Source organism: Megascapheus bottae, chromosome 7 (genome assembly GCF_031878675.1).
Source record: "Megascapheus bottae isolate mThoBot1 chromosome 7, mThoBot2.hap1, whole genome shotgun sequence".
Lineage (NCBI taxonomy): Eukaryota > Metazoa > Chordata > Mammalia > Rodentia > Geomyidae > Megascapheus > Megascapheus bottae.
In genome coordinates this window covers 66,454,844-66,480,403 of record NC_143515.1, presented here as the reverse complement: position 1 = coordinate 66,480,403, position 25,560 = coordinate 66,454,844, and the positions used below count along the sequence as shown (strand labels likewise).

Sequence of the window (25,560 nt, the reverse complement as noted above, 5' to 3'; positions counted from 1 at the left end):
GCCCGGCGCGCCGACCCAGGGCAGCGCGCCGGCCAATGGCAGCGCGCCTTACTGGGCGGGCACCAGCGGCGGCCGCGGCCAATCGGAGGGAGCCTTGTTGTCTCCTGGCAGAGCGGGGTCCCGGCACCGCGGCGCTCAGGTTTTGTGTGGGTCCTGGGTGGAGGGCCCCGGTGCCGGGGCCCGAGGTGCCGCCTCGCTGGTGGGAGAGGGCGCGGGAGCGGGAGCAGCGGCCCGGAGAGAGGTGAGGGGCCCCGCCGGGACGGCCCCGCCCCCTTCTCAGCCCGAGCACCTCGCGAATGCCACCCCGCCCCCTGCCTGCCCGCCGGGCCCCCGCCGCCCCAGCCCGTGGCCTCACCTCTGACCCCGGGCCCCCCTTCCTCGTCTCCGCCGCTCCTCTGCCTCGGAGCCCCATCCTGACCCGGGCAAGCCCCTCCGTGTGCGGGGCTCCGGAGATGCGATTCGAGGAGCCACGCGCCACCCGAGTGGGACTGCCAGCCCGGGCTCTTAAGGGGTGCCTAGGACTCCAGGAAAGCGGTGCAGGGCTCCCATGTCCGAGGGCGGGGGATGGAAACGGACACACACCCTAATTGGAACTGTGGGCTACCGTCTAGGTGAGCTGGTAGCAATTGTCCGGTGTCTTTTCACTAAGGACCGGCACCGTTTTTTTTGTAATTTTCTTCCATCATAGGCATAGAGTAGGAACAAAATAAAATAAAAGTGGGGTAGGGGGGAGAAGTAGCTCTTCCAGGGCTCAAGGAAACGACAGTAGAATTCTAATCAGTGCTTGTGCAGATACACAGGTGGAGAGGGGAAGCTACTCAAACTTAGATACCTGATTCTAAGGTGTAGAGCCAACCTAGAAAACGGAGATCACTGGGGAGTCTCAGTATGGCTTGGTGTGTATGAAGCTCAGCATGGTTAAACTAGGGTGCCGTAGTGGAAAAACAGTTCCACAGTGTGAGGGGCAGAACACTTCTGGCTCTTGGCCTTGCTAGGCCACTTCTGTGCTTTCCAAGGACAGAACTTTTTGCTTCATAGAAAATTACTTAAGATGGTCTTTATCCAGAGGTACCCAAAAATCTTGTTTCATTTTTCTTCCCCTAGCTCTCAGGGCCAGAGTGGGGCAAGAGGATGCTTTCCCAGCCCCACCATGGAGCTGCGCTGTGGGGGATTGCTGTTCAGTTCTCGCTTTGATTCAGGGAACCTAGCCCATGTGGAGAAGGTGGAATCTGTGACTGGTGATGGGGAAGGAGTAGGAGGGGGCGCACCAGCCCTCACTGGCAGCATTACTTCTTCCCCTGACTACGAGTTCAACGTGTGGACCCGGCCAGACTGTGCTGAAACAGAATTTGAGAATGGAAACAGGTACGAGGAGAGAGAGAGGGAGGGAGGGTAGGAGAAGACCGGGTGGCTAGGTACTCAGATCCACAAGTCAGTTAGCCCTTGACTAGCCTGCTCATAGGAGCACAGCACCTTCCAATTCCAAACCCTCCTCCCTTCTTTGATCCTGTGCCAGTGTGCCTTGCTCCTGCTCTCACACTTATCCTATGTCCAACCCTCTCATATGCCCTGCCCTGCTTCTCCCTGGCCCTCAGGTCATGGTTCTACTTCAGTGTGCGGGGAGGAACCCCAGGAAGACTCATCAAGATCAACATTATGAACATGAACAAGCAAAGCAAACTCTATTCCCAGGGCATGGCTCCCTTTGTGCGTACATTGCCCTCCCGGCCTCGCTGGGAACGCATTCGAGACCGGCCCACCTTTGAGGTAGGTTCTCGATGAAGAACAAAGACTGGTGTTAATAGAGCAAAGTAGAATTGGCCCTTGTGAAAGAGTAGTAGCCAGGCAGGACCTCAGGTTCCTTCCACTTCTAGCTGGAGTCCAAGATGAGTCCCTGATTCAGCAGGCCTCAAGGAGCTGGTGGTGATTGGAAAGTATGGGGAAGGGAGGGAGGGAGGTGGTAACAGTGGAAAGGGCATGAGGTCAGCTCTTGGTAGTCTCAACAGCTTACTTCTGACATGGATGCCGTGTTGCCCCTCCTTCTTCCTCCTCTGCTCCTCAGATGACAGAGACGCAGTTTGTGTTGTCCTTTGTTCACCGTTTCGTGGAAGGCCGGGGGGCCACCACCTTCTTCGCCTTCTGCTACCCCTTCTCCTACAGTGACTGCCAGGATTTGCTGAGCCAGCTAGACCAACGCTTCCCGGTGAATCACCCTACCCATGGCAGGTGCAGACTCCATTCTGACTCCTGCCACACCATCCTGGATCAGACAGCACCTCTGCTATTTCCGGAATTTGTTCTATGAGCTCTGAATCAAAATGTCATCAGTGTTTTCTCCACATAGAATATCAGGCTTTGAAAATGTGCTTCTTTGTGACTCTGAACTCATCCTATCACCACCTGCCCTCCCCTCTTTCGCCTGCCCAGTTTAAACCTTTCACTACCCCAGTTCACATCAATTACCCAGCATTGTAGCTGCTCAGAACACCTTTTTCATCTGTCCTTACAGAAGGCAACTGTCTACACAAGTCATCTATCTAGGGGAGCCACAGCTTGGGGGAGGGAGAAACAATAGTTCATCTGTCATGTACTCTGCAGCAGTTCAAGCTGTACAATCCCACCCATGTCTTTAGCCTCATTTAACAGGGTGAAGAACTGAGAGGCTCCAAAAGTTAGAGTGAAAACTATATGTTACAAATCCTAGACTGGTGACAAGACCCACTTCTTGTTAGGACTTGAAAGAATTTCTCCTGGTACAATGATTTTTTTTCCCTCCCTGTAGCCCCCTAGACACTATTTATTACCACCGGGAACTCCTTTGCTATTCTCTGGATGGACTTCGCGTAGATCTGTTAACAATCTCTTCTTGCCATGGGCTTCAAGAAGATCGAGAGCCCCGTCTAGAACAGCTGTTTCCTGATACCAGCACTCCCCGTCCATTCTGTTTCACAGGCAAGAGGGTGAGTAGGGACAGCATAAGAGTAGCACTTCGGCCTTTTTCTATCTCTGGCCACTGTGGATAGTTTAAGGCTTGTTGATCACTAAACATCTGTGACCCAGCTCTGCCTGCAGCCTGAGGAAGGTAAGCTCCTGCTCCCCTTGCAAAGTCAGCCAGCTGGATGCCCAGGAGCTCTTCCTGCCTCGCCCCACCCTAAGCCCATGTATGTCAAATGGAACTATGGCATAACTGGCCTCGTGTCTTCTTTCTACCTCAGATATTCTTCTTAAGCAGCAGGGTGCACCCTGGGGAGACTCCATCTAGCTTTGTCTTTAATGGCTTTCTGGACTTCATCCTTCGACCTGATGATCCCAGAGCGCAAACCCTACGTCGCCTCTTTGTCTTTAAGTTGATTCCCATGTTGAACCCTGACGGTGTGGTCCGGGGCCACTATCGGTAAGTTGTGTCCTCCATCTTCCTGGATTATTCCCCATCTCCTTCATGTACTGTTTCTCCGTGAGAATGTCAGCCTTCTAGCTTCCCGTGTATTCCTTGTATTCTCTTACACCTAACAAGGGCATACCCATCTAGTGATCTGAGAGGGGATGTCATTGTATCTAATGCTTTCTTGGGGAGGTCTGTGTAGAGGGAGCTAGCCTTAAATTCTATGGTAGAAATTACAGCAGGTTAGATGGGTGTCTTCTTTTTTCCTGATACAATCCCAGTCTTTTGTTTGATCAGTCAGTCTCCCAGTTTCCTTGTTATCTCCTCTAGTGTCGCCTCTGCTAGCCTAGGCCACTAGATTCTGTTTCAGTCATTGTCTTTCTACAGCACAGACTCACGTGGTGTGAATCTGAACCGTCAGTATCTGAAGCCTGATGCTGTCCTGCACCCAGCCATCTATGGAGCCAAAGCTGTGCTTCTCTACCACCACGTGCACTCACGTTTGAGCTCTAAGAATCCCCCTGAACGTGAACCCAGTTCTCGTGTCCCTTCTGATGCTCCTCCTTCTGAGCTTGAGAAAGCCAACAATCTCAACAATGAAGCTCACCTTGGGCACCCACCTGATGGGGAAAATCCTGAGACATGGACTGAGACAGAGCCAGCAGAAAAGAAGCCCAGTGATGTGTGGATTGTGCCCCCAAAGTCTGCTGAGCTTACGGAGCCAGCTCCTGACACCATTCCTCCAAAAGAGAGTGGTGTTGCCTACTATGTAGACCTACATGGACATGCTTCCAAAAGGGGCTGCTTCATGTATGGAAACAGCTTTAATGATGAGAGCACCCAGGTAAGAGTCCTGAGGACCTTGTTGATTGTGGGAGGTTTACAGGTTAGGAGATAACAGGTCACCAGACAGGGATGGAAAGCCTTTGGCAGGAAATCCTCTGCAGACTGTCCCTGTGTGAGCCTCAAAGGGCCAAGAGGTGGATGGTACTAGGGCTTTCTGTCTCAGGCATTACCATGACATTACATCTGGGGGAAGATCTAGCTGCCATAGTTTTGGAGAACCAGAACAGAAGTAAAATTTTGCATTATTGGAAAGAAGAGCTTAAAAGAAGATGCTGGGCCGGCGATTTGGCCTAGTGGTAGAGTGCTTGCCTAGCATGCATGAAGACCCGGGTTCGATTCCTCGGTACCACATACGTAGCAAAAAGCCAAAAGTGGTGCTGTGGCTCAAGTGGTAGAGCCCTAGCCTTGAGAAAATCCAGGGACAGTGCTCAGGCCCTGAGCCCAAGCCTAGGACTGGCAAAAAAAAAAAAAAAAAAAGAAGATGTGTCATACCTCCCCAGCTGCCTAGGAATGTCAAACAGTAGGAATTGAACTGTTGATTGCTGCTGATGGTTTTGTTACATACTAAATCACATGGCTGCATGCCTACCATCTCTTCCTTGCCCCTTGTCCCTTCTGTCACTCCTTCTGAGTTGTCTTTTCTTTCCTTAACAGGTGGAAAACATGCTGTACCCAAAGCTCATCTCCTTGAATTCAGCCCATTTTGACTTCCAGGGTTGCAATTTCTCAGAAAAGAACATGTATGCCCGAGACCGTAGAGATGGCCAGTCTAAAGAGGGAAGCGGCCGCGTGGCAATCTACAAAGCCTCAGGGATAATCCACAGGTTGGGTGGAAAGTGTGATAGAGTTGAGGAAATGGCTTCCCTAAAGAGAACAAAACCCACAGTCCAGGGTGCTTAGGGGGTTGGGACAACTCAAGTCTTCTTAAAAGGACAGCTTCAGTCTCGCACGCGGTGGCTCACACCTGTAATCCTAGCTACTTAGGAGGCTGAATTCTGAAGATCAAGGTTCAAAGCCAGCCTGGGCACAAAAGGACCTGAGACTCTTATCTCCAGTTAAGCTCTAGAATCGGGAAGTGGGGCTTGGCTCAAGGGCAGGATGGTAGCCTTGAGCTAAAGAGCTCAGGGACAATGTCCAGGCCCAGGGAGGGGTAGGGCAGTAGCTGTGAGCTGAAGAGCTCAGGGACAGTGCTCAGGCCAAGTTCAAGCCAACAACCCACCAAAAAGAGAGAGAGAGAGAGAGAGAGAGAGAGAGAGAGAGAGAGAGAGAGAGAGAGAGAGCTTCACAGTTGGCAGGACCATCTTTAGTGTAAGACTTCCTGGGTACATGGTATAGTTTGAGGGTCAGTTACTAGTTGCTGGGTGTTCTTTGTCTCCACTTTACTTTCAAGTGATTACTTCTTAAAGCATTTGAGTTGTCCCCTGGGGTTCTGTCTGGGCAGGACTCTGATAAAAGGCTCTGTGTCTTAGCTACACACTTGAATGCAATTACAACACTGGACGCTCAGTAAACAGCATCCCTGCTGCCTGCCATGACAACGGGCGTGCCAGCCCTCCTCCCCCGCCGGCCTTCCCCTCCAGATACACTGTGGAACTATTTGAGCAGGTATGAATCCTTGCATTGCATGGAAAGGGAGGAAACCTCAAAGTCTGTAAAGGCCTTTATTCTTCCTGCCCAACTCTTAAGGTCCTCTGTGGAGACATGGTCATATCTGTCCCTTATAGTACAGTTCATGGAGAGGATGAACAGGCAACCCCATACAAGAGAATCCCTAGCACACTGGAGTCAGAATCAGCAGCTCTGAGCTGGTCTTATTCTATGGGGTTTATTCACTCTTGAGCTTAAAAGTACTCCACTACTGGAGTCTCAATAATTCCATTTATCTTAGGACAGGTAAAGGCAGAAAGAGCTGTAGGTTAGAGAAGATATCCAAACTCCTGTTAGGAGAATTTCTTCATGGTGCTAGTTGGCCAGCTAGCATACCTATCTCTAGCATAATGGATGAGGGTCCTCAAATGGTTCCCTATATCTGTAAACATAATTGAGATACATAGCCTGAGCACAAAAGGTAGGGTACCCATTGAGAAGGCAACCAGAATTGAAGGACCATGATACTGAACCAAAGTGGACTCCCTACAGGTGGGACGAGCTATGGCCATTGCAGCTCTGGACATGGCAGAATGTAATCCATGGCCCCGAATTGTGCTGTCAGAGCACAGCAGCCTCACTAACCTACGAGCCTGGATGCTGAGGCATGTGCGAAACAGTCGAGGCCTGACCAGCACTGTGAATGTGGGTGTCAACAAGAAGAGATACGCTCGAACTCCTCCCAAAAGCAACAAGTAAGACCAGCAACATGGAAAGGAGAGAGGGTAGGGAAGTGGGTTGGTTCTCAAAGTAGGGATCCTGAGGGATATGCATTCCTTCCCCACTCCTAAAAGCTCCATACAATGAGTATTTTCTTGGTAGATTGCAAGATGTATTCACTTATTAAGAATGGGATCCTCGTTCCTTTTGCCTGGAGCCACATTTTTATTTATTTATTTTTGCCAGTCCTGGGCTTGAGCTCAGGGACTGAGCACTTTCCTGGTGCTTTCTCAACGCTAGAGCTCTACCATCTGAACTATAGCCCTGCTTCTAGCTTTTTTCTGTGTATGTGGTACTGAGGAATTGAACCCAGGTCTTCATGCATGCTAGGCAAGCAGTCTACCACTAGGCCAAACTCCTGGCCCCTTGGAGCCACATATTTCTAAGGGATCTGAAAATCAAGCCAGGAGACTTCTGGCTCTAGAGTATACACAAAAGCTATTATTATTATTATTATTGTTATTATTATTATTATTATTATTATTATAGTCATGGTGCTTGAACTCTGGGCCTGGGCACTATCCCTAAGCTCTTCAGCTCAAAGCTAATATTCTACCACTTAGAGCCGCAGTGCCACTTTCAGTTTTCTGGTGGTTAACTGGAGGTGAGTCTCATGGACTTTTGTGCCCTGGCTGGCTTTGAACCACGATCCTCAGATATCAGCTTCCTGAGTAGCTAAGATTATAGGCATGAGCCATGAGCTTAAAAGCCATTATCTTTGTGGTGAAGGTAGGGCAGGTCTCAGTTATCAAAGATTGTGAATGACTGAAAGGAATTCAAGAGCCAATGCTAAGGTAATAAGGGGAAATTCTTTGGGAGGTCCTTCTGAGATTAGTTGTTATGCCTAAGGCTGGAGACCTCTTTCATGGGCCTGAATTCTCTTCCTGAGAATGGATCTTACGATATCTTAGCTCAGATATATACTTTCACTGAGCATCAGATTCTGGGGAAAGCTGGGGAGCTGGTCTCTCAGGCCTAGGTTTAACTGGCATCTCTTTTTTTGTTGTTGTTGTTGTTTTGCAGTGGATTGCCCATTTCTTGCTCGGAAAATGCTTTGAACCGGGCTCGAAGTTTTAGCACTGGCACAAGTGCTGGTGTTGGCAACAACAGCCAACAAAGTTCTCCACAGATGAAGAACTCCCCGAGCTTTCCTTTTCATGGCAGTCGGCCTGCAGGGCTGCCAGGCCTGGGCTGTAGCACCCAAAAGGTCAGCCATCGGGTGCTGGGCCCTGTCAGAGGTAAGCCAGTCTGGGAGCCACTGCAGCAGGTGTTCAGTTGTTTGGGGCATTGCTGGGGGAAATGAGAACTTGAAGATATATACTTGGCTTGGGACCAAGGTGTGAATCAATAAAATTAGCCTGTAGTAGAATCCACAGCCTCTCCTTGGACCTTGGTGTACCCTGCGACATGATTCAGAGCAGTATTGGGTATGACAAAGGTTGAAGTCCTGGGGATCTGGGCTTTTGCTAGGCAGAGATCAAGTGCCAAGCAGACATGGAGCCTTCACACCAGGGACAATATCCATTGTGGCTCGCTGGGGGTCATATGTGCTAATTATCCATAGAAACCAAACTACAGAATGATGAGAGCCTCTCCAGAGTTTCTATGGGCTGAAATTGTTCCTGGCTTCAGAGCTTTTTCAGAACATGGTATCAGGAGTCCAATTCTTGCAAAGAAAAGTGAAGCAATGGCAGCAGCTTCTGTTCTGGGCTCTCAGACCACATCTATTCCTTACCACTAGTGTGCACAACTGCCCTAGCTTTTATTTGATAAGACAAGATTCTGGATCACAACTCTATTCTAGACACAGATAGCTTTTAGGGAAAAAGAAGAGAAGTAACTTGAAATGCCTAGATTGTGGCAGGGAAGCTTGTTGTAGTGCCACTTGTGGAAATACACTCTACAAGTCAGTGTTGTGCAAGTCCTTTGGCTGGAGCTAGCTTGCCACAGCGGGGAAGCGTGTCAGCTGGAGCTAAGAACTTTGCTGGTCTTCAGCTGCACCCATTGATATTAAACACTGTCCTGCTAGTCAGCTTGCAGATCAGCTTCTGGAACAGTAGGTCAGCAGCACTCGGTCAGTGGCAGCAAGTCTTACTACACTGGCTTTTCTGTTAGAGAAATTACAGAGGTGAGAGCAGAGATCCTTACTCCTTCAGCCAATTAGGATGTGCTATCCCTGATATTCAGTTTGATTCTCTATATTCTAAACCCTGTTCTTTGACATTATATCATGATTGGGAAAGGGTAATTGTGCACTGTATTTATGATAGTAATTAAAGTAATAATGTCTTATATAGTTGCATTTAACAACAAATAGGACAGTATCATATAATTTCATTTACTGGGTATCAGGGCTCACACAGATAATATAGCTACTTAGGAAAACGATCAGGACGATCATGAATTAAGGCCAATCTGGGAGAATAAAACCCCATCTCAACCAATCAAAAGCCGGGTACAGTGATGCATACCTGTCATCCCCATTATGCAGGAAGCATAAACAGGAATCTGATCCAGGATAACCCAGGCAAAAAGTGAGACACCCCCCCCATTCCTATAATAAGCAATACCTACTTTCTGCTCAATTGATGGATTTGGGGATTTTTTTTTTTTTTTGGTCAGTAGTGGGACTTGAACTCTGGGCCTGGGCACTGTCCCTGAGCTCTTCAGCTCAAAGCGACCACCCCACCCCTTGAGCCACAGCATCACTTCAGGATTTCTGGAGGTTAATTGGAGATAAGAGTCTCATGGACTTTAGTGCCCGGGCTGGCTTTGAACCACAGTCCTCAGATCTCGGCCTCCTGCGTAGCTAGGATTAGAGGCATGAACCAACTCTCCTGGCTGTTTTTTTTTTTTTTTTTTTTTGCCAGTTCTGGGGTTTGAACTCAGGGCTTGGCACTATCCTTGGACACATTTTGGCTCAAGGCTAGTGCTCTGCCACTTGAGCCACAGCATCACTTCCAGCTTTTTCTGTATATGTGGTACTGAGGAGTCAAACCCAGGACTTCATGCATGCTAAGCAAGCACTCTACCACTAAGCTATGCTCCCAGCCAATTTGGGGAATATTATACATACAAAGTAAATTTTCTTCGCATTTTCTTTTAAAGCAAGACCCTTTTCAAAAAAAATAATGGAAGCAAAACGGGTGTGGCTCAAGAAAAAGTAATTTCATTTAATTCTCACCATGACCTATGGAAGGATGATTAGGCGGTTTAAGGGTGTTCTGTTCACCTGGGTATGGTAGTATATGCACTTGGGAATCTGAGGAGGAGGGTCATAGCTCAATGCCAGTCTATTTTATACAGCAAGACCCTGTCCCTAAAGAATAAAGAAAAAAAAAAATATATATATATATATATACATGGTAAGGAGTAGCATTCCAAGATTGCACAGCCATTAGGTGGCAGTGTCAACCTTCCACCTTCTCTTTTCACGTTCCAGTATACTTAGTTCCTCATACTAAAACCTGGATAAATTTTTCTTCTTCCATTTCTTTTTCTTTTTGTGGTACTGGAGTTTAAACTCAGGGCCCTCAAGCCTGCTAGTAAGTGCTCTACCATTTTTTTTTTTTTGCCAGTCCTTGGACTTGAACTCAGACCTTGGGCAGTGTCTCTGAGCTTCTTTTTGTTCAAGGCTAGCACTCTACTACTTGAGCCACAGTTCCACTTAAGGCTTTTTCTGTGTATGTGGTACTGAGGAACTGACCCCAGGGCTTCATGAATGCTAGGCAAGCACTCTACCACTAAGTCACCTTCCCCGCCAATGCTCTACCATTTGCCCTGCATATCTCTCCATCCCTGTTTATCTTTCTATTTCAGTCAGCCTCTTCTAGCTACTAATTCAGTTCCTTCATCAACATAGTAAGTTCTTATTGCTTGACCACAAAGAAAGTTAGTGAAGAGAATTTTCTAGGGCATCACTGGATGATACCAAGCAGTTTCAACCTTATTTATTGGCATCTTCCAGGCTCTCCTCTGAATGAAGAATTTTGTATTGAGCTCTGTTTCTCTGTTAAGTTACCCAGATAACTAATGGAAAATATGCAGTGTCCGTAATTCCTGGCTGATTGACTTAAAACTAGACAGTAAATAAAACATAAACACACATGTATATTATAAAGATCCGAGGCACTTGGTGACCTACTATGTTAGATCAACACAGCAGGCAACTAAAGAATGTGCTGCTGAGAAATAGTTTTGTTTTGGTTTGTTTTTTAAGAGGAAAAAAAAGTTTATTAAGACACTATCCAAAAGACTATTGTAGGACCTAAACCAGAGGATAGCAATGAAAAATAGCTTTGAACAGGTAGTATGACAAAAGCATTCCAGAAATAAGAAGTAAACATCCAAAAGCAAGAAATTATGCTCCTGAGTAGAAAACAAAAGCATGAATACCAAACTGGTATATAAGGGACCATGGTCCTTCCTCTGGGAACTGGGTAGAGAGAAGTGAGAAGTGGCATTGTCCAGAAAACATGGATTATGAAACTAAGACATAATGTAACAACTGTGTACTTCTAAGAATGGGGAACAAACATAATACCCTGCACTGTAATGAACAGGAAAGGAGAACTGGGGCCTGAGGTAGTTTACACATGAATATAGCCTGTATCAGGGTCAGCAAGGAAGGGATAAATCTAACTATTAGAGAAGTGGCAGGATTCATGGTAGGAGAGGAACTAAGAAGTCTTCCCAGCTATAAGATAAAGGAAAAACTCACAGTGACAATAAGATGTTGTAAGACAAAGTGAAAAGTTATCAATTTCAGCTTGCTTGGGTGTCTTAGGCTGGGTTAGAGGTCTAGGAATCATCACATACAGGTGCCAGATAATAGGAAGGGATGTTCCCCTAGGTAAATGAGCTTAGAAACAGAAAACACTGGCTGGAGCACAGACATTCTAGAGACTCGCATAAGTATTTGTAAAGGTTGAGAAGCTACAACTCCCAAGGGTTAAGAGAAGAGTATTAGTGCTAGAGCTACTGTAAGGGGTGGAAAAATAAGACCCCAGGAATTTTTTTTTTTTTTTTTTTTTTTGGTGGGTCATGGGGCTTGAACTTGGGGGCTGGGCACTGTCCCTGAGCTCTTTTTTTTTTTTTTTTTTAATTAAGCATTTTTTTTATTGTAATTAGTAAAAGGGTTACATGATATTTGCCAGATAGAAGGTGCATTAATTCACATACATTGATACCCTTTCACATGTCTTGGTACCCATTTCCCTCCCCCTGTCCCTGAGCTCTTTAGCTCAAGGCTACTGCCCTATCCCTTGAGCCAGTGATTAATTAGAGATCATTTTTTCTAGTGATTAGAGATAAGAGTCTCCCATCCCAGTCTTAGCCGGGAATTTGGCCTAGTGCTTGCCTAGCATGCACAAAGACCCGGGCTCAATTCCTTGGTACCACATCCATAGAAAAATCCAGAAGTGGTGCTATGGCTCAAGTGGTAGAGCACTAGCCTTGAGGAAAGCCCAAGGACAGTGCTTAGACCCTGAGTTCAAGCCCAGGACTGTCAAAAAAAAAAAAAGTCTCCTGGTCTTTACTGCTGGGCTAGCTTTGAACCATGATCCTCAGATCTCAGCCTCCTGAGTAGCTAAGATTACAGGTGTAAGCCACCAGGCCCGGCCGACCCCAGGAATCCTGACTCTTGATTCTCATGTTCCTTAGGCATTTGCTGCTTCATCTTGTATCTTTACCCATTGTGATCCAGTTGTGTTGTAATATTTTTCAGCTGGCTCTTTAGTCTCTGCTACATCTAGCTATCCCAGTGATGTTATATTTTATTTTCTGAGCTAGAAAAAATATGGACCTCAGGAATAGTAACTGTAAAACTAGCTATACTTTCCAGCCCCCTCCCAAATTGATTTTTATTTATTTGTTTTTAGCAGAATAAGGTTTGAACTTCTGGCCTTACATGTGCTAGAGACACACCAGCTTTTTGCTGTTTTGTTTTGTTTTTTGTGCTGGTACTGGGGCTTGAACTCAGGGCCTGGGCACTATCCCCTAGCAAGATACTGTTCCACTTTGGAATTCTGTTATTTGGAGATCAGTCTCATGAACTTTCTGTCTGGACAGTCTTTGAACTATGATCCTCAGATCTCAGTCTCCTGAGTAGCTAGGGCTGAAGGTGTGAGCCACTGATGTCTGGCCACTTTATCTTTTGAATAAGACTCTTGTATTTTAAAATATTTATTTATTTATTTTGTGGGTCATGGGGCTTGAACTCTTGGACCTGGGCGCTGTCCCTGAGCTCTTCATCTCAAGGCTACTGCCCTACCCTGACCCTGAGCCAAGCCCCACTTCTGGTTTTCTAGAGCTTAATTGGAGATAAGGGTCTCAGGTTCTTTTGTGCCGGGCTGGCTTTGAACTTTGATCCTCAGATCTCAGCCTCCTGAGTAGCTAGGATTACAGGTGTGAGCCACCAAGCCCAGCCTGACTCTAGCATTTTTGAACTAGCTTGGCATGGACCTACTATTTGTCTCTCATGGAGCTGAGATGACAGACACATTCCACCATGTCTTGCTTAGTGATTTAAGTGTGGAGTCTTACCAGCATTTTTATCTTGGTTAGACCTGAATTGTAATCCTTTCCAAGTAGCTAAAGTTGCAAGTGTAAGCTATGTGCTTGGCTAGGGTTATTCTGTAACAAAGAATTTTTTTTTTTTTTGCCAGTCCTGGGCTTGGGCCAGGGCCTGAGCACTGTCCTTGGACTTTCTCAAGGCTAGAGCTCTACCACTTGAGCCTCAGCACCATTTCCAGCTTTTTTCTATGTATGTGGTACCGAGGAATCGAACCTAGTCTTCATGGATGCTAGGCAAGCACGCTACCACCAGGCCAAACTCCCAGCCCAGAATTTTTTCTTTTTTGGTGGTGGGGGCGGGGGAGGCAGTCCTGGGGCTTGAACGCAGAGCTTTTTTCTGAGTAGTTTATTGGAGATAACAGTGTCATGGACTTTCCTGCCCAGGCTGGCTTTGAACTGTGATTCTCATATCTCAGCCTCCTGAGTGGCTAAGATTACAGGCATGAGCCACCAGTGCCTGGCTAAGGATTTTTCTTTTTACTTGTGAATTTACTTAGAAGAAATGACTACTAATGTATAAAAATTGTATCACTTAACTATTAATGTTGTATTGGCTTATCCTTTATTGGCTAGACCAAGGATGAGATTGGGTTATTCAAGGAATTTCAGAAATGATCTAGGCCCAGTCAGTCATGGGTTCCTGGCATTGTTGAAGGTGAGCAAGTAGCCAACTTGGGACAAATAGGAATCCTGCCAGGACAGAAGGCTGAAAAGTTCTGAATAAACCTTGACTCCAAGTACCTTGGAGTCACAGACACATTCTCTACCTGGTTCTCTCCAGCTGCAAAACACACTTTGAAGTATCACCTTCCCAGACCCATAGTCCAGTTCCCATCCAGTCTCAGAAGCATAGACAGTACTATCTATAGCTTCAACAGCTGTGGGGGGAAGGTGTAGTCATTGGAGCATAGCTAATACAGTGATAGAGTGAGAAATAAAAGGACTAGAAGATACATACAAAAGCAAATGCAAACAAAGCTAAAGAAAGACCTGCCAGGGTGAGGGGAAAGGTAAACTAGCTTCTCCTATCTCCTATCTGTTATGAATGGATTTAGGCAGGACAAAGACTAGGAGGCAGATGAGACTAGGAACATTCACCTTAGGATTGTCCAAGTGTACTCTGAGTGCCTCACTTGCTTCGTCCTGGCCCTGGGTTCCAACTTATTTCCTGGGTCTCCAACCTATCCCGTTGAATATGGAAGTGAAAGGCCAAGGTGCTTCTTTTTTTTTCCTGCCAGATCTGGGCTTGAACTCAGGGCCTGAGCTCTATTCCTGAGCCTCTCTGTGCCCAAGGCTAGCTCTCTACCACTTGAGCCACAGAGCCACTTCTGGCTTTCTCTGTTTATGTGGTACACAGGAGTTGAACTTGGGGCTTCATGTATGCTGTGTAAGGACTCTACTGCTAGGCCTCATTCCCAGCCCAAGGTACTTACTTTTAAAAACAGGAACCTTCAGCTGACACCATTACACTGTCCTCTCTCCTATCTTTGTCACTTGAACCTGAGATTGTTAGAACTCTTTCTTAGTCTCTGTAGTAGCTTAGCTTCACTGAGACAAAACTTTGGTTAGAGCAGCTAACAAGCTATTCTAGACTAGTGAGCAGGCCTTTGTTGTGCCTCATCACCACTACGTTTTCCACTAAACCAGGTGAAATGGTTCCAAATAGATAGTCTTAGCACCAGGCACTGTGCCTAGCATTTACCAAAAATTTTACTTGGGAGTCAAATTAATACTGGCCTCATCTTCCTGCTCTTTTAGGGTATAAAATAGGCATGTATCATCCCAAGGACTATTTCTGCTGACAGTCCCGAACACATTTGGACAGATGTTGCCGGATGGAAGCACAAGGCAAACCATTTAGCTTGCCTAAACTAAGGCCTTAGGCTGGGAACTTGGCTTAGTGATGGAGTGCTTGCCCAGCATTTATAAGGCCCTGAACTCAATTCCTTGGTACCACATAAAAATAATTTAAAAAATGAAACAAAAATTAAACTAAGGCCTTAGAACACCCATTCCAACCAATGCAAGTTGGTCTATTTTGCTCAGCCTCTCCATCCCTGATCCTGGGGCTGTCCTGCCATATCTCAAATGGAACCTATATGTGATTGCCACAAAATACCCTATCATAACTTTTGGGAGCAGAGCTGGTCACATGTCACTTCTGTATTCAGTCTTAAGGTGCTATAGCTTAGAACTAAGAAAATGAATTGGGGCTTTCCCTTTTCCTTCTATCTCAACAACGATTAAGTAAGCCTGGATCAAACCAGGGGTGGAAAGTCAAAAGCAGGATCTGAGTTATCAAATTATAGACAGTCCCATCCAGGTATTAAGGTAGTCTTTTAGTGATAACTGAAATGCCATCTTTAAATGCCTGATTCTTTCTAGACCAAGCCTTTCTCTTAAGTCAGTTCTTGTCCTCTATCCTGAAACTGATTGGAGGCAGGACTTGGGTTATAATCTTTAGTGTCTTCTCCATACCATCTTCATTTTTGCATTAATATTTTTATTAGCATCAATGAATTGTAGTAGGGTGTTTCATTTTGACATGTTTATATATGCATACAATATATTTGATCAGATTCATCTCCTCTTATCACTCTCCTTTTATACACTCCCTTGCCAAATCACAAGCCTTGTTCACACAAGTACATACAATATTTTAGCCACTTTCACCCTCAGTATTTTTTCTCCTCACTCTCTTCTTCACTCCATATTCAACTGGATAGGATCTGGTTTGCATTTCTTTTCACTTACTACATGTTTAGGATATGTTATCTGTTCAAAGGTCATTGATTGTGTTATTTCACACAAGCGTATACAGTACTTTAATTAGAATAACTCCTTAACTTGCTTAGTTTCTCCAGCACCCCATTGTTATTCAACCGCTTTCTCTGAATTTCATTTTTTTTTTTTTTTGCCAGTCCTGGGCTTGAGCTCTGGGCCTGAGCACTGTCCTTGGACTTTCTCAAGGCTAGAACTCTACCACTTGAGCCTCAGCACTACTTTCGGCTTTTTCTATATATGTGGTACCGAGGAATCGAACCCGGGTCTTCGTGCATGCTAGACAAGCACTTTAACCACTAGGCCAAATTCCGAGCCCTGAATTTCATTTTTCTATCATCATTCACAGATTAACATTTTTTGTACTTCTTTGCCTGTCTTGTTTCATTTGTTTTAGAGTGACACTCCACACCCTTTTTAACTTTAGTTATTTTTTGAGTAAGTTCTTACATTTTTGTCTAGCCTGATATGATCCTCTTATCTATGGCATCTCATGTAGTTGGGATAATAGGCATACATACCACCCTGCATAGCTTATAGGGTAAGATAGGGTTTTTCTTAGCCAGGTGTTGGTGGCTTACACCTTTAATACTAGCTACGCAGGAGACTGACATCTGAGGAGCTGTTTGAAGCCAGCCTGGGTAGCAAAGTCTGAGACTTCTATCTCCAGTTAACCACCAAAAAGCTAAATCTGGCTCAAGTAGTAGATTGTTGGCTTTTTTTTCGGGGGGGGGGGGGGCGGGCGGCGGGGGGAGCGAGCACATAAGTCTCTGAGTTTAAGCCCCAGGAGTAGGAGCAGCACACATGCAAAATAGAGGGATGTCTTACTCTTTGTTTGGGCTGGCCATGAACAGTTCCACTCTATCTCTGCCTTTTCACATAGCTTTAATTACAAACATGTGCCACCAACCTAGTATTAAGATACCATTTTTTTTTTTTTTGGCCAGTCCTGGGCTTGGGCTCAGGGCCTGAGCACTGTCCTTGGACTTTCTCAAGGCTTAGCACTCTACCATTTGAGCCTCAGCACCACTTCCAGCTTTTTTCTATATATGTGGTGTAGAAGGTCTTCGTGCATGCTAGGCAAGCACTCTACCACTAGGCCAAATTCCCGGCTCCTAAGATACCATTTTATAAAAATTGTAGACCTTGCCAGGCTGGTGGCTCATACCTGTAATCTTAGCTACTCAGGAGGCTGAGATCTGAGGATGGTGGTTCAAAGCCAGCCCAGGCACGAGACTATTATCTCCAGTTAATCACTAGAAAATCAGAAGTGGTGCTGTGGCTCGAGGGGTAGGTCGATAGCTGTGAACTGAAGAGCTCAGGGACAGCACCCAGGCCCCGAGTTCAAGTCTCATGACCAACCAAAAACAGAAAAAACAAATTGTAGATCATTCAAAAATATTCCTTCTGCTGTCTCAGGTAGGGTCTTGCTATGTAGCAAAGATAAATAGTCTTGCTGGGATTAGAAACATGGCCTACCTATGGTTGGCTTTTAGAAATGTTTTTGCTATTTTTGCTATTTCTCAGTGTAATAGACAAGATGATGTTATTGCTCCCTAGTTCCCAAGTTTGAGGCTTTCTCACATCTAACAGGGTATTAAGGGTCAACTGTCAGGTTATCATCACCCTCTTCCCCCTGTAACAAGGGCCTGCCATACTTGCAAGTCTGCCTCCATCAATTCACCATCTGTCCCACGGGGACCTCATCTTTCAGAGTTTGTGGCTGTGAGGCTCTACCCAAGGGATGGAGCAGAGGACTGTCCCAAAGAGTAATTGAAAACCCTTTAATTCCAAGAGATAACTGATCCATAAAAAAGGGGTGGTCATGTAAACAAAGGAAAATAAAGGTAATGCACACAGAACAATTAATTCTGTCGGTGACTGCCAGCTCACCTCACAGAGGCATCTTTTGAGATGGGATGTGGAACATGGTCAGTTTCACGAGGAAGGGAAACAGATCCCAGAGGAAATCCATTGCTACACCAATGGTAGCAGTCCGGCCAGACCAGTGGGAATTTTTTTTTTCCAAAACTAAGAGTGAGGCTGGGTGGCTCACACCTGTAATCCTAGCTACTCAGGAGGCTGAGATCTGAGAATCAAGGTTCAAAAAGGACCAGAGACTCTTATCTCCAATTAACTTCTAGAAAACTGGGATTGGCTCTAGGGTAGGGTGGTAGCCTTGAGCTGAAGAGCTCAGGGACAGTGCCCAGGCTGAGTTCAAACCCCATGACCCTCCAAAAAAAAAAAAAAAACTAAGAGTAAGGGCCAGGAGTTTGGCTTAGTGGTAGAGTGCTTGCCTAGCATGCATAAAGACCAGGGTTCAATTCCTCAGTATCATATACATAGAAGCCGGAAGTGGTGCTGTGGCTCAAGTGGCAGGGTACTAGTCTTAAGGAAAGCCCAAGGACAGTGCTTAGGCCCTGAGTAGAGTCCCCAGGACTGGCAAAAAAACCAACCAAACAAACAACAACAATAAAAAAAAAGAAAAAGAAAACAACTAAGAGTGAAAGACCTGTATCTGGACATCAGTAATGGAAAGGGCCTGAGTGAACACAAACCAAAATGCAAAGAAAGAGTAGAAAGATAAAACAGATTTCTAACAAGGAGAGGGAAAAAGAGCAAGGTTTGTTTGGTCATGGGACATGTCCAACAGACAGCTGAATTTTAGAGAAAAGAGCTAAAGAGAGATTCAGGAGTTCTCAGTAGACCAAGTCCACAATGGTGGGTAAAACTGAAATAAGGGACAGGAAAAAGCAATTGGAAAAGGAACAGTAATAGATGAGAGCCTAGAAAAGCTGTGTTTCTGAAGCTAAAGCCATTAACTTCTTGCAAAAGACTAAACTGGTTGAGAGCCAACTGAGAGAAATGGAGTGCTAGAATATTCTTATTAGCCGGGCATGGTGGCTCATATCTGTAATCCTAGCTACTCAGGAGGCTGAAATCTGAGGATCTCAGTTCAAAGTCAGTCCAGGCACTAAAGATGGTGAGAGTCTTATCTTCTTATCTCCAATTAACCTCTAGAAAACCAGGAATGATGTGCTTTGACTCAAGGGTTAGGGCAGTAGCCTTGAGCTGAAGAGCTCAGGGACAAGGTCCACGGCCAGAGTCTAAGCCCCACGACTTACAAAAAAAAAATCTTACTACTCATTTTACAGCTGTTTCAGAAGAGAGGGGTGCTGGAGCCAGGTGTGGTGGTACATGCCTGTAATCCTGGTACTCAGGAGGCTAAGGCAAGAGGATGGCAACTTTGAGGACAGTCTGGGGTAGCAAGAAACTAAAAAGAGGTAGAAGATGACAATAATAAAGACAGGCATCCTCTGATCAGAGGGAACCAGCAGAGTATCTTAGTGCCTAACTCATTTGATGTTTGTGTCCTTTCCACTCAGAGCCCAGAAGCCAAGACAGGAGAAAGCGGCAGCAGCCACTGAACCATCGCCCTACTGCAAGCAGTCTGGCCCCACCCCCAACTCCTGCTAGTTCTGGTCCTGCCTCCTCTCGAAACCTAGGTTCCTGCTTACTACCCAATTCACTCAACATATCAGGTCTGTACCAACTGCCGCTAAAGTCCAGTCTCCTCCCTTCTGGACCACTGAGGGCATAGTCGAGGCTCCTGAGTAGACTTAAACTTCTTCAGCCACACTGCCACCTAATCTGACTTCCTGCTTGACCAGATATAATGTGGGCCACTGTAGGGTTCCTCATTTATCCTCCTGGCATCCTAAACCCCTACCATGTGCCTTTGTACAGAGGATGGAATTTTATGAGTTTGCAAAATAAATGACATTGAACATGTTCTGTGTGCCAGCCACTGCTCTATGCACCTGACCTAATCCTCATTTCTACAGTCCAGGAATTTGAGAACTTTTCCTACCTGCAAAGTGCTGCTTACCAAGTTCCATACATCCAAGAGCTAAACAACATTAGAAAACATTGGAGAATGAGAAAAGGCTTTTTTTTTTGACCTACCAAAGGTCTGCACATTCAGCCTATCTTCCATACAAAAACTATGCGATCCACTCTTCCTTTAAGTTATATATCCAGCTGTGTAAAGGGTTGGATGAGACTGCTTTGTAAGATTCGAGTCCAACATCTTCTATCCTAACAGAGCCTGCTACATGCAACCTGTCAATTTTTACTGGGCAACCTTCAATCCAGGTCTCCAGTACAATGGACCTGATCCTTAAATGTCTACACAGATGGTTAGTTGGGCTCCAACTTTCACACTAGTTAAATTAGCATAGGTTCTGATTCTAGCCATCCCTTGAATCATACTAGAGTCTCACTCAGGCAGTTTTTCTCCAGGGAACATACAATAGTATATGGAGACATTTTTGTTTGTTAAAATGGGAGAGGGGAAGACCAAGGAAGAAACAGGATTTAGTAGCTAAAGGTTAGGGATGCTGTTAAACATCCTACAATGTGCAGGTCTGCTTCTCTAAGAAAGGATTATCTAGTACAAATATCAATATTGCCAAAGCTAGGGACCAGGAATATAGCTTAGTGCCACCACAGTATCACATACGAAGCCCTAGGTTCCAATGCCAGCACTGAAAAAATAAAGGGGAGGGCAGAGTTCAAGAAATGGATCTAAAGAAAGTGGTTTCTGCTCCTCTGTGGCCTCTACCTTGTTGATCAGCGTCTTCTGTTCTCTAGGGAATGGCTGCTCACTCTTGTCTTCAGGGGACAAGTCAGAGACTGTTATGGTGATTGGAAAAGGTCTTCTAGGGACTAGTGCTCGGATTCCCTGCATCAGAACCCGATTACAGGTAAAATTTGGGGGGTCTTCCCTAGTCCTTGACACAACTCTGGCAGAACCCAGCAAGGCACTATTTACCTGGGTAGTGGGAGGGAAAATGCTCAGCCCTGCTTTACAGCCTCTACCTCCAGCCACATCAGAGAGCTGCTCTGGTGCCTTCCCTACTCCAGTCCTCATCAGCCAGGTGTCTTGCTTGCTTTCAACCCCATCTGTCCCTGCCAGATGCACCCTAAATCCAGCCTGCTAGCTATGGCTTTCCTTGCCCCCTGCCCTTAGCTTCTCCTCTCTTTCTGCCCAGACCTGCTCGAGGAGAGTTTCCGCCAAGAGGGGTCCCGGATTCCCCAGGTAACATATCTGGTCACTGCTCCTAGAACAGCCCTGCCACCACCTCCAATTCAGTTTAAAACCCCATGCTAGTTTAGCTGAGTATAAGCAGATGATGACTATAACAGTGATGCTTAAACTGCTCTGGCAGGGGCTAAGGCCTAGAAGGCATTTAGGAAAACCTACCTGTCCTCCACCATCTTTCTATACAGTGCTTCTCTACTCAGCCAGATGTTGGCCATGGTGTACCCATGAAAGCCACTGCCAGATCCTTTTGCCATACCTCATTATGAAAGACTTGGAATGCAGTCATGAATTGAATTCAGTTCTTTTTCTTTTTTCTTTTTTTTTTTTTTTTGCCAGTCCTGGGCTTGAGCTCAGAGCCTGAGCACTGTCCTTGGATTTTCTCAAGGCTAGAGCTCTACTACTTGAGCCTCAGCACCACTCCGGCTTTTGTTCTATGTATGTGGTTCCGAGGAATTGAACCTGGGCCTTTGTGCATGCTAGGCAAGCACTGTACCCCAGCCCCCCCCCCTTTTTTTTTTAAGTCATGGGGCTTGAACTCTGGGCCTGTGTGCTGTCCCTGAGCTCTTCAGCTCAAGACTACCTACCACCCTACCCCTGTGCCTGGGCATTGTCCCTCAGCTCTTCAGCTCAAGGCTACCACCCAATTCCTTGAGCGTCAGCCCCACTTCCCTTTTTCTAGTGGTTAACTAGAGATGGTCTCACAGACTTTAGTGCCTGGGCTGGCTTTGAACTGCAATCCTGAGATCTCAGCCTCCTGAGTAGCTAGGATTATAGACATGAGCCACCATACCCAGCTCCAATTCAGTTCTCTAGCTGACATTGACATCTGGTCTTATCCCCTCAGCTAAGAACTGCCCAGCCACTCAAGGTCCTAGGATCTCTGTTGTCTTCTGTACTAGGTCGTTATGCATGGAAACTCAAGAAGCAGAGAAGCTCAAAGAAGTACCGAGCCTCTTAGCTTACTCATGTCCACACAGGCTAGGCCCAGGTTGTGCCGGGGCTCACCGCCGACTTGCAGAGGGATAAGAGGCTCTTCAGGCCCCACATCCCCTATTCCCCGGACCAGAGAGGGCAGTGATCCAGAGCCCGAACCCAGCTCTGCTACACCAGGGTGAGCCCAAGTCTACTCCCTGTCTGCATTCCTCATTTTTTCTATCCTTTCCTCTCCATTTCTTCCACTCAGGATAATTTCACACCTTCCCTACTTCCTTGACCCCTAAAATTAAAGAATCCCATTATAGCCTCAGAACTTTACTTCAGAGGACAAGAACCTATTTCTAATTGGGGCCTAAAGGCCTAGGGGCTAGCTAGCTGGTAAATGTCTAATCTCGTGTGCAATAATCAACCTACCCATCCCTACCCATCTTTAGCTCACTTCCCTTTTACTTCTCAGCACCTGCCTAACAGACCAGAAAAGGGGCAGTTATTACAGCCCTGATTCCTTTCTCTTCTCTGTTGCAGGCTGCCTCAGGCTGGCCCCCCACGGCCCCACTCTGCTCCTGCCTTTTCTCCTATTTCCTGTACACTATCTGACTCCCCACCGGGGATTTGTTATAGCAGGGGGCCTTTGGGCCAACCTGAGGTTTGTTTTGTCCCTAAATCTCCCCCACTCACTATTTCTCCCCGGGTCTGATAATGCCTTTACCTTTCATGCCCAGGATTTAACCACAAGGTAGGGGAACATGGAAATAAGATTGTTCCCCTCCTTGACTGCTGATTTCATGTGGCAATTCTAACTCCTTGAAATGGCAGTCACAATGTCTCTTGAGGCCTTGCAGAACATTTGAGACAGGACAAAATAGGGACCTGCCACCCCTTCCCTCCCTCCACAGCACAAGATTTGGGGACCACAAAAAATATATATATTTATCTATATTTTTGTATTTGGGGGGAGGGAATAGAAAAGAAAGTAGCCCCTACACTGGGCCCTATTCAGTGGCAGCTTCTTGTTCCATAGGGTTAAGGAAGACTTTGAGGAAATAAAAGTTGTTTGGGAAAATCCAGATGTAGTTGCTTTGTATGTTGTGATGGGTAGAAGGGATGCAGTGAAGTGTGAAGGCCCCTCACACCCTCCATCTTGCCTCAGACTATGTCCTGGAACCCTAGAAAAGAGGGGGAAAGATCTGAGGTAAGGAAAAAATGCAGCTTTCCTCCGGGGAATCCTTCAGCAGCTCCCATTTCAGCCTGTTCTATTACACTTCTGACCCACACTTAAGATCAGTTCCCAACTCTCCTCCCCTTCTCTCTGGCTTGAGTCTACAGCAGCCAACCCCTAAACCAATGCCCTTGACCTCAGAACATGTTATTAAAGTCCACATTCTCACCCTCACAAAAAATTCCAATTACATAAAGCTTTCACCGTCTAGTGAAGTGGGGCTGCGGAAGAGCCCCACTCTTTTTTGGGGGGGGGTAGGGGTGGGGAGTCGGTCCTGGGCTTGAACTCAGCGCCTGAATTCTCCCTGAGATTCTTTTGCTCAAGGCTAGATCTCTACCACTTGTGCCACAGCGCCACGTCTGGGTTTTTTTTTTTTTTAGTAGTTTATTGGAGATAAAAGTTTCACAGACTTTCCGGTCCAGTCTGGCTTCAAACCGCAATCCTCAGATCTCAGCCTCCCGAGTAAGCTAGGATTGCAGGCGTGAGCCGCTCATTTTTATAAGACATCCTCAGAGCATGCGTTCCCGCTGGAGTCAGGGCCTCTTTACAAGCATAGCCCCAACTTGGGATCTATCCATCAGGACCCCAAGATGAGGACTGAGGACTGGGAAGTCCACTCCTGCCGTAACAGGGAGGAGTTTGAGGAAGGGGCCCAGCACCGCCCGGCACTCTGGGACGAAGGAGCTCGGCTCTGCACCTCATCAAGCTTGGCCCCACCACACTTTCTGACTTGAAGTTTCGAACCCCGCGGGCCCCGGCGCGGCCTCGCCACTCAGCTCTCCGAGGACTGGGCGCCACCGCCCCGGACCGTTACCTGGGGCGGAGAAAGTACCACTTTCACTCCTGCTTCTTCGGATTGTTGACTGCCACGTAGTGATAGAGAACGACAAGCAAGAAGAGCGACACGCCCAGCATGTTGGCGAAGATGGCGAGCTGCACGTCCGTGATCATCCTGCGGAGAAGGGGAGGGACTGAGCCGCGGGCGGCGCACCCCTGGCCCCGGGCCGAGTACTCGCTCTAGCCCCCGGCCCTGCGTCCAGACAAGGCGAGACGGTCCGGGACGGCGCCTGCGTGCCCCTCACCTGACCGCTCCGCTCAGCTCCGCTCGGCCGGCGCTCACTCCAGGTAGGAGACCTGAGCCGGAACTTCGTAGGGTGGACTAAGGCCCGACAAGGCGCTTCCGGCCGGCGGCGCCTTCAGAAACGGCTTCTCTAGCCCCGCCGTCTCCTACTCGCCTGCTCCTGCGAGGCGTGTAAGGGGCGGGGCCTGGGGGCAGGCCAGCCGCGGGGGCGGGGCCTCGGCGGAGTCGGCCGGCTGGCTGCAGCTGGTGGAACCTGGATTGCGGTTTTTCAGTCCGTGGGGGCCGCCCCCCCTTGGAGCAGAGTAGGGAGCCCCGGATGAGGGTGCGGAGGCTGGGCCACGCCGGAGGCTGGGCCTGACTCGCGGGCTCCAGCCCTTCCCGTTCTGACCCCCGCCTCGCTCTGCTTTCCCACCCCACCCCCCACCCCCGCCCGCCCTAGCTTCCCGGCCCAGCCCAGCCAGGTGCTTCCTTTGGGTCCAGCCCTTCTGGTCCGCTCCTGCGGTGAGGACCCGGTTGACCTGGTGCAGCATGGGAACAGGGCTGGTGAGGCCGGTGCCGCTCGGACCCACTGGTGACAAGACTGACGGCGCCCGCCTGAAGCAGGCTCCCTGTCAGGAGCGGGCCCCGCTCCTGGAGATGGGCCCGGGGAGGAGGGCGGACCCTCCCGGAGTCAGAGCCCCGGCTGTGGGACTTCCGCCAAGTGGGAAATCACCACCATTCCCTACCCCCAAGTGAGGGGGGCTGCGGGAGGAAGGGCCGGGACGACGGAGAGGCCCTGGATTCCGGGCGGAGAAGGGGCTGTGGTGCGTCCGCCCGCGGGTGTCCGGGGTCTCTGGTGAAGGGCGCCCTACCTCGCTAGCTGCAGTCCCCGGCGGCCCCGCTACGGCCTCCCGCCCCACCCCCGCCGTCACTCCTGCTTTCCCCCAGCTTCACCATAAAAGGGAACGGCCAGGAGCCGGCCCGGGCAGGGCTGGGGGCGAAGCTGTGGCTCGGAGCCGTCCGGGGGAGTGGAAGCCAGTCGGTTTGCGGGGGGCGGGGACGGCAGCGCTTAGGGGAGTCCTCTGCCTCCCGGAGCCAAGGAGAGCTCGACAGGAGCTGCTGTGGGGCAGGAGCAGCTGGGGCCGGGGACCCGTCTGCCTCCTGTGGGTTCAACGGGCTGCGATCAAACTGTTTCAAAGTGGGCTTCTGGCTTGAGACCAGAACGCGGCGCCCCGCCCCGCCCCCTCCCGGTGGCTCCTGACTAAGGCCTGCCGCGAAGAGGCCGTAGT

The 25,560-nt window shown here is 47.9% G+C and overlaps 2 protein-coding genes across 2 annotated transcripts; one reads left to right on the top strand and one right to left on the bottom strand.

Moving 5' to 3' along the window:
• Positions 1 to 93: 93 nt before the first annotated feature.
• Positions 94 to 23,059, top strand: Agbl5 (AGBL carboxypeptidase 5). Its single transcript, XM_090337312.1, is given in 17 exon segments — positions 94 to 241; positions 1,105 to 1,365; positions 1,596 to 1,767; positions 2,063 to 2,226; positions 2,783 to 2,960; positions 3,216 to 3,394; positions 3,770 to 4,226; positions 4,883 to 5,052; positions 5,698 to 5,833; positions 6,368 to 6,570; positions 7,619 to 7,833; positions 19,336 to 19,491; positions 20,603 to 20,715; positions 21,004 to 21,050; positions 21,956 to 21,987; positions 21,990 to 22,167; positions 22,518 to 23,059. Coding segments are annotated over 16 exon segments (2,787 nt in total). The 5' UTR covers positions 94 to 241; positions 1,105 to 1,150; the 3' UTR covers positions 22,690 to 23,059.
• Ost4 (oligosaccharyltransferase complex subunit 4, non-catalytic) lies at positions 22,914 to 24,447 on the bottom strand. Its single transcript, XM_090337313.1, has 3 exons — positions 24,294 to 24,447; positions 24,026 to 24,163; positions 22,914 to 23,158 (listed from the first exon to the last, which is right to left on the bottom strand). The coding sequence occupies exon 2, from the start codon at positions 24,160 to 24,162 to the stop codon at positions 24,049 to 24,051; it is 114 nt and encodes a 37-aa protein (XP_090193439.1). The 5' UTR covers position 24,163; positions 24,294 to 24,447; the 3' UTR covers positions 22,914 to 23,158; positions 24,026 to 24,048.
• Positions 24,448 to 25,560: the final 1,113 nt, after the last annotated feature.

What these genes read in the sequence shown, in the direction of transcription:
- Ost4 (XM_090337313.1), bottom strand. Translation starts at nt 24,162, where the DNA reads ATGATCACGGACGTGCAGCTCGCCATCTTCGCCAACATGCTGGGCGTG.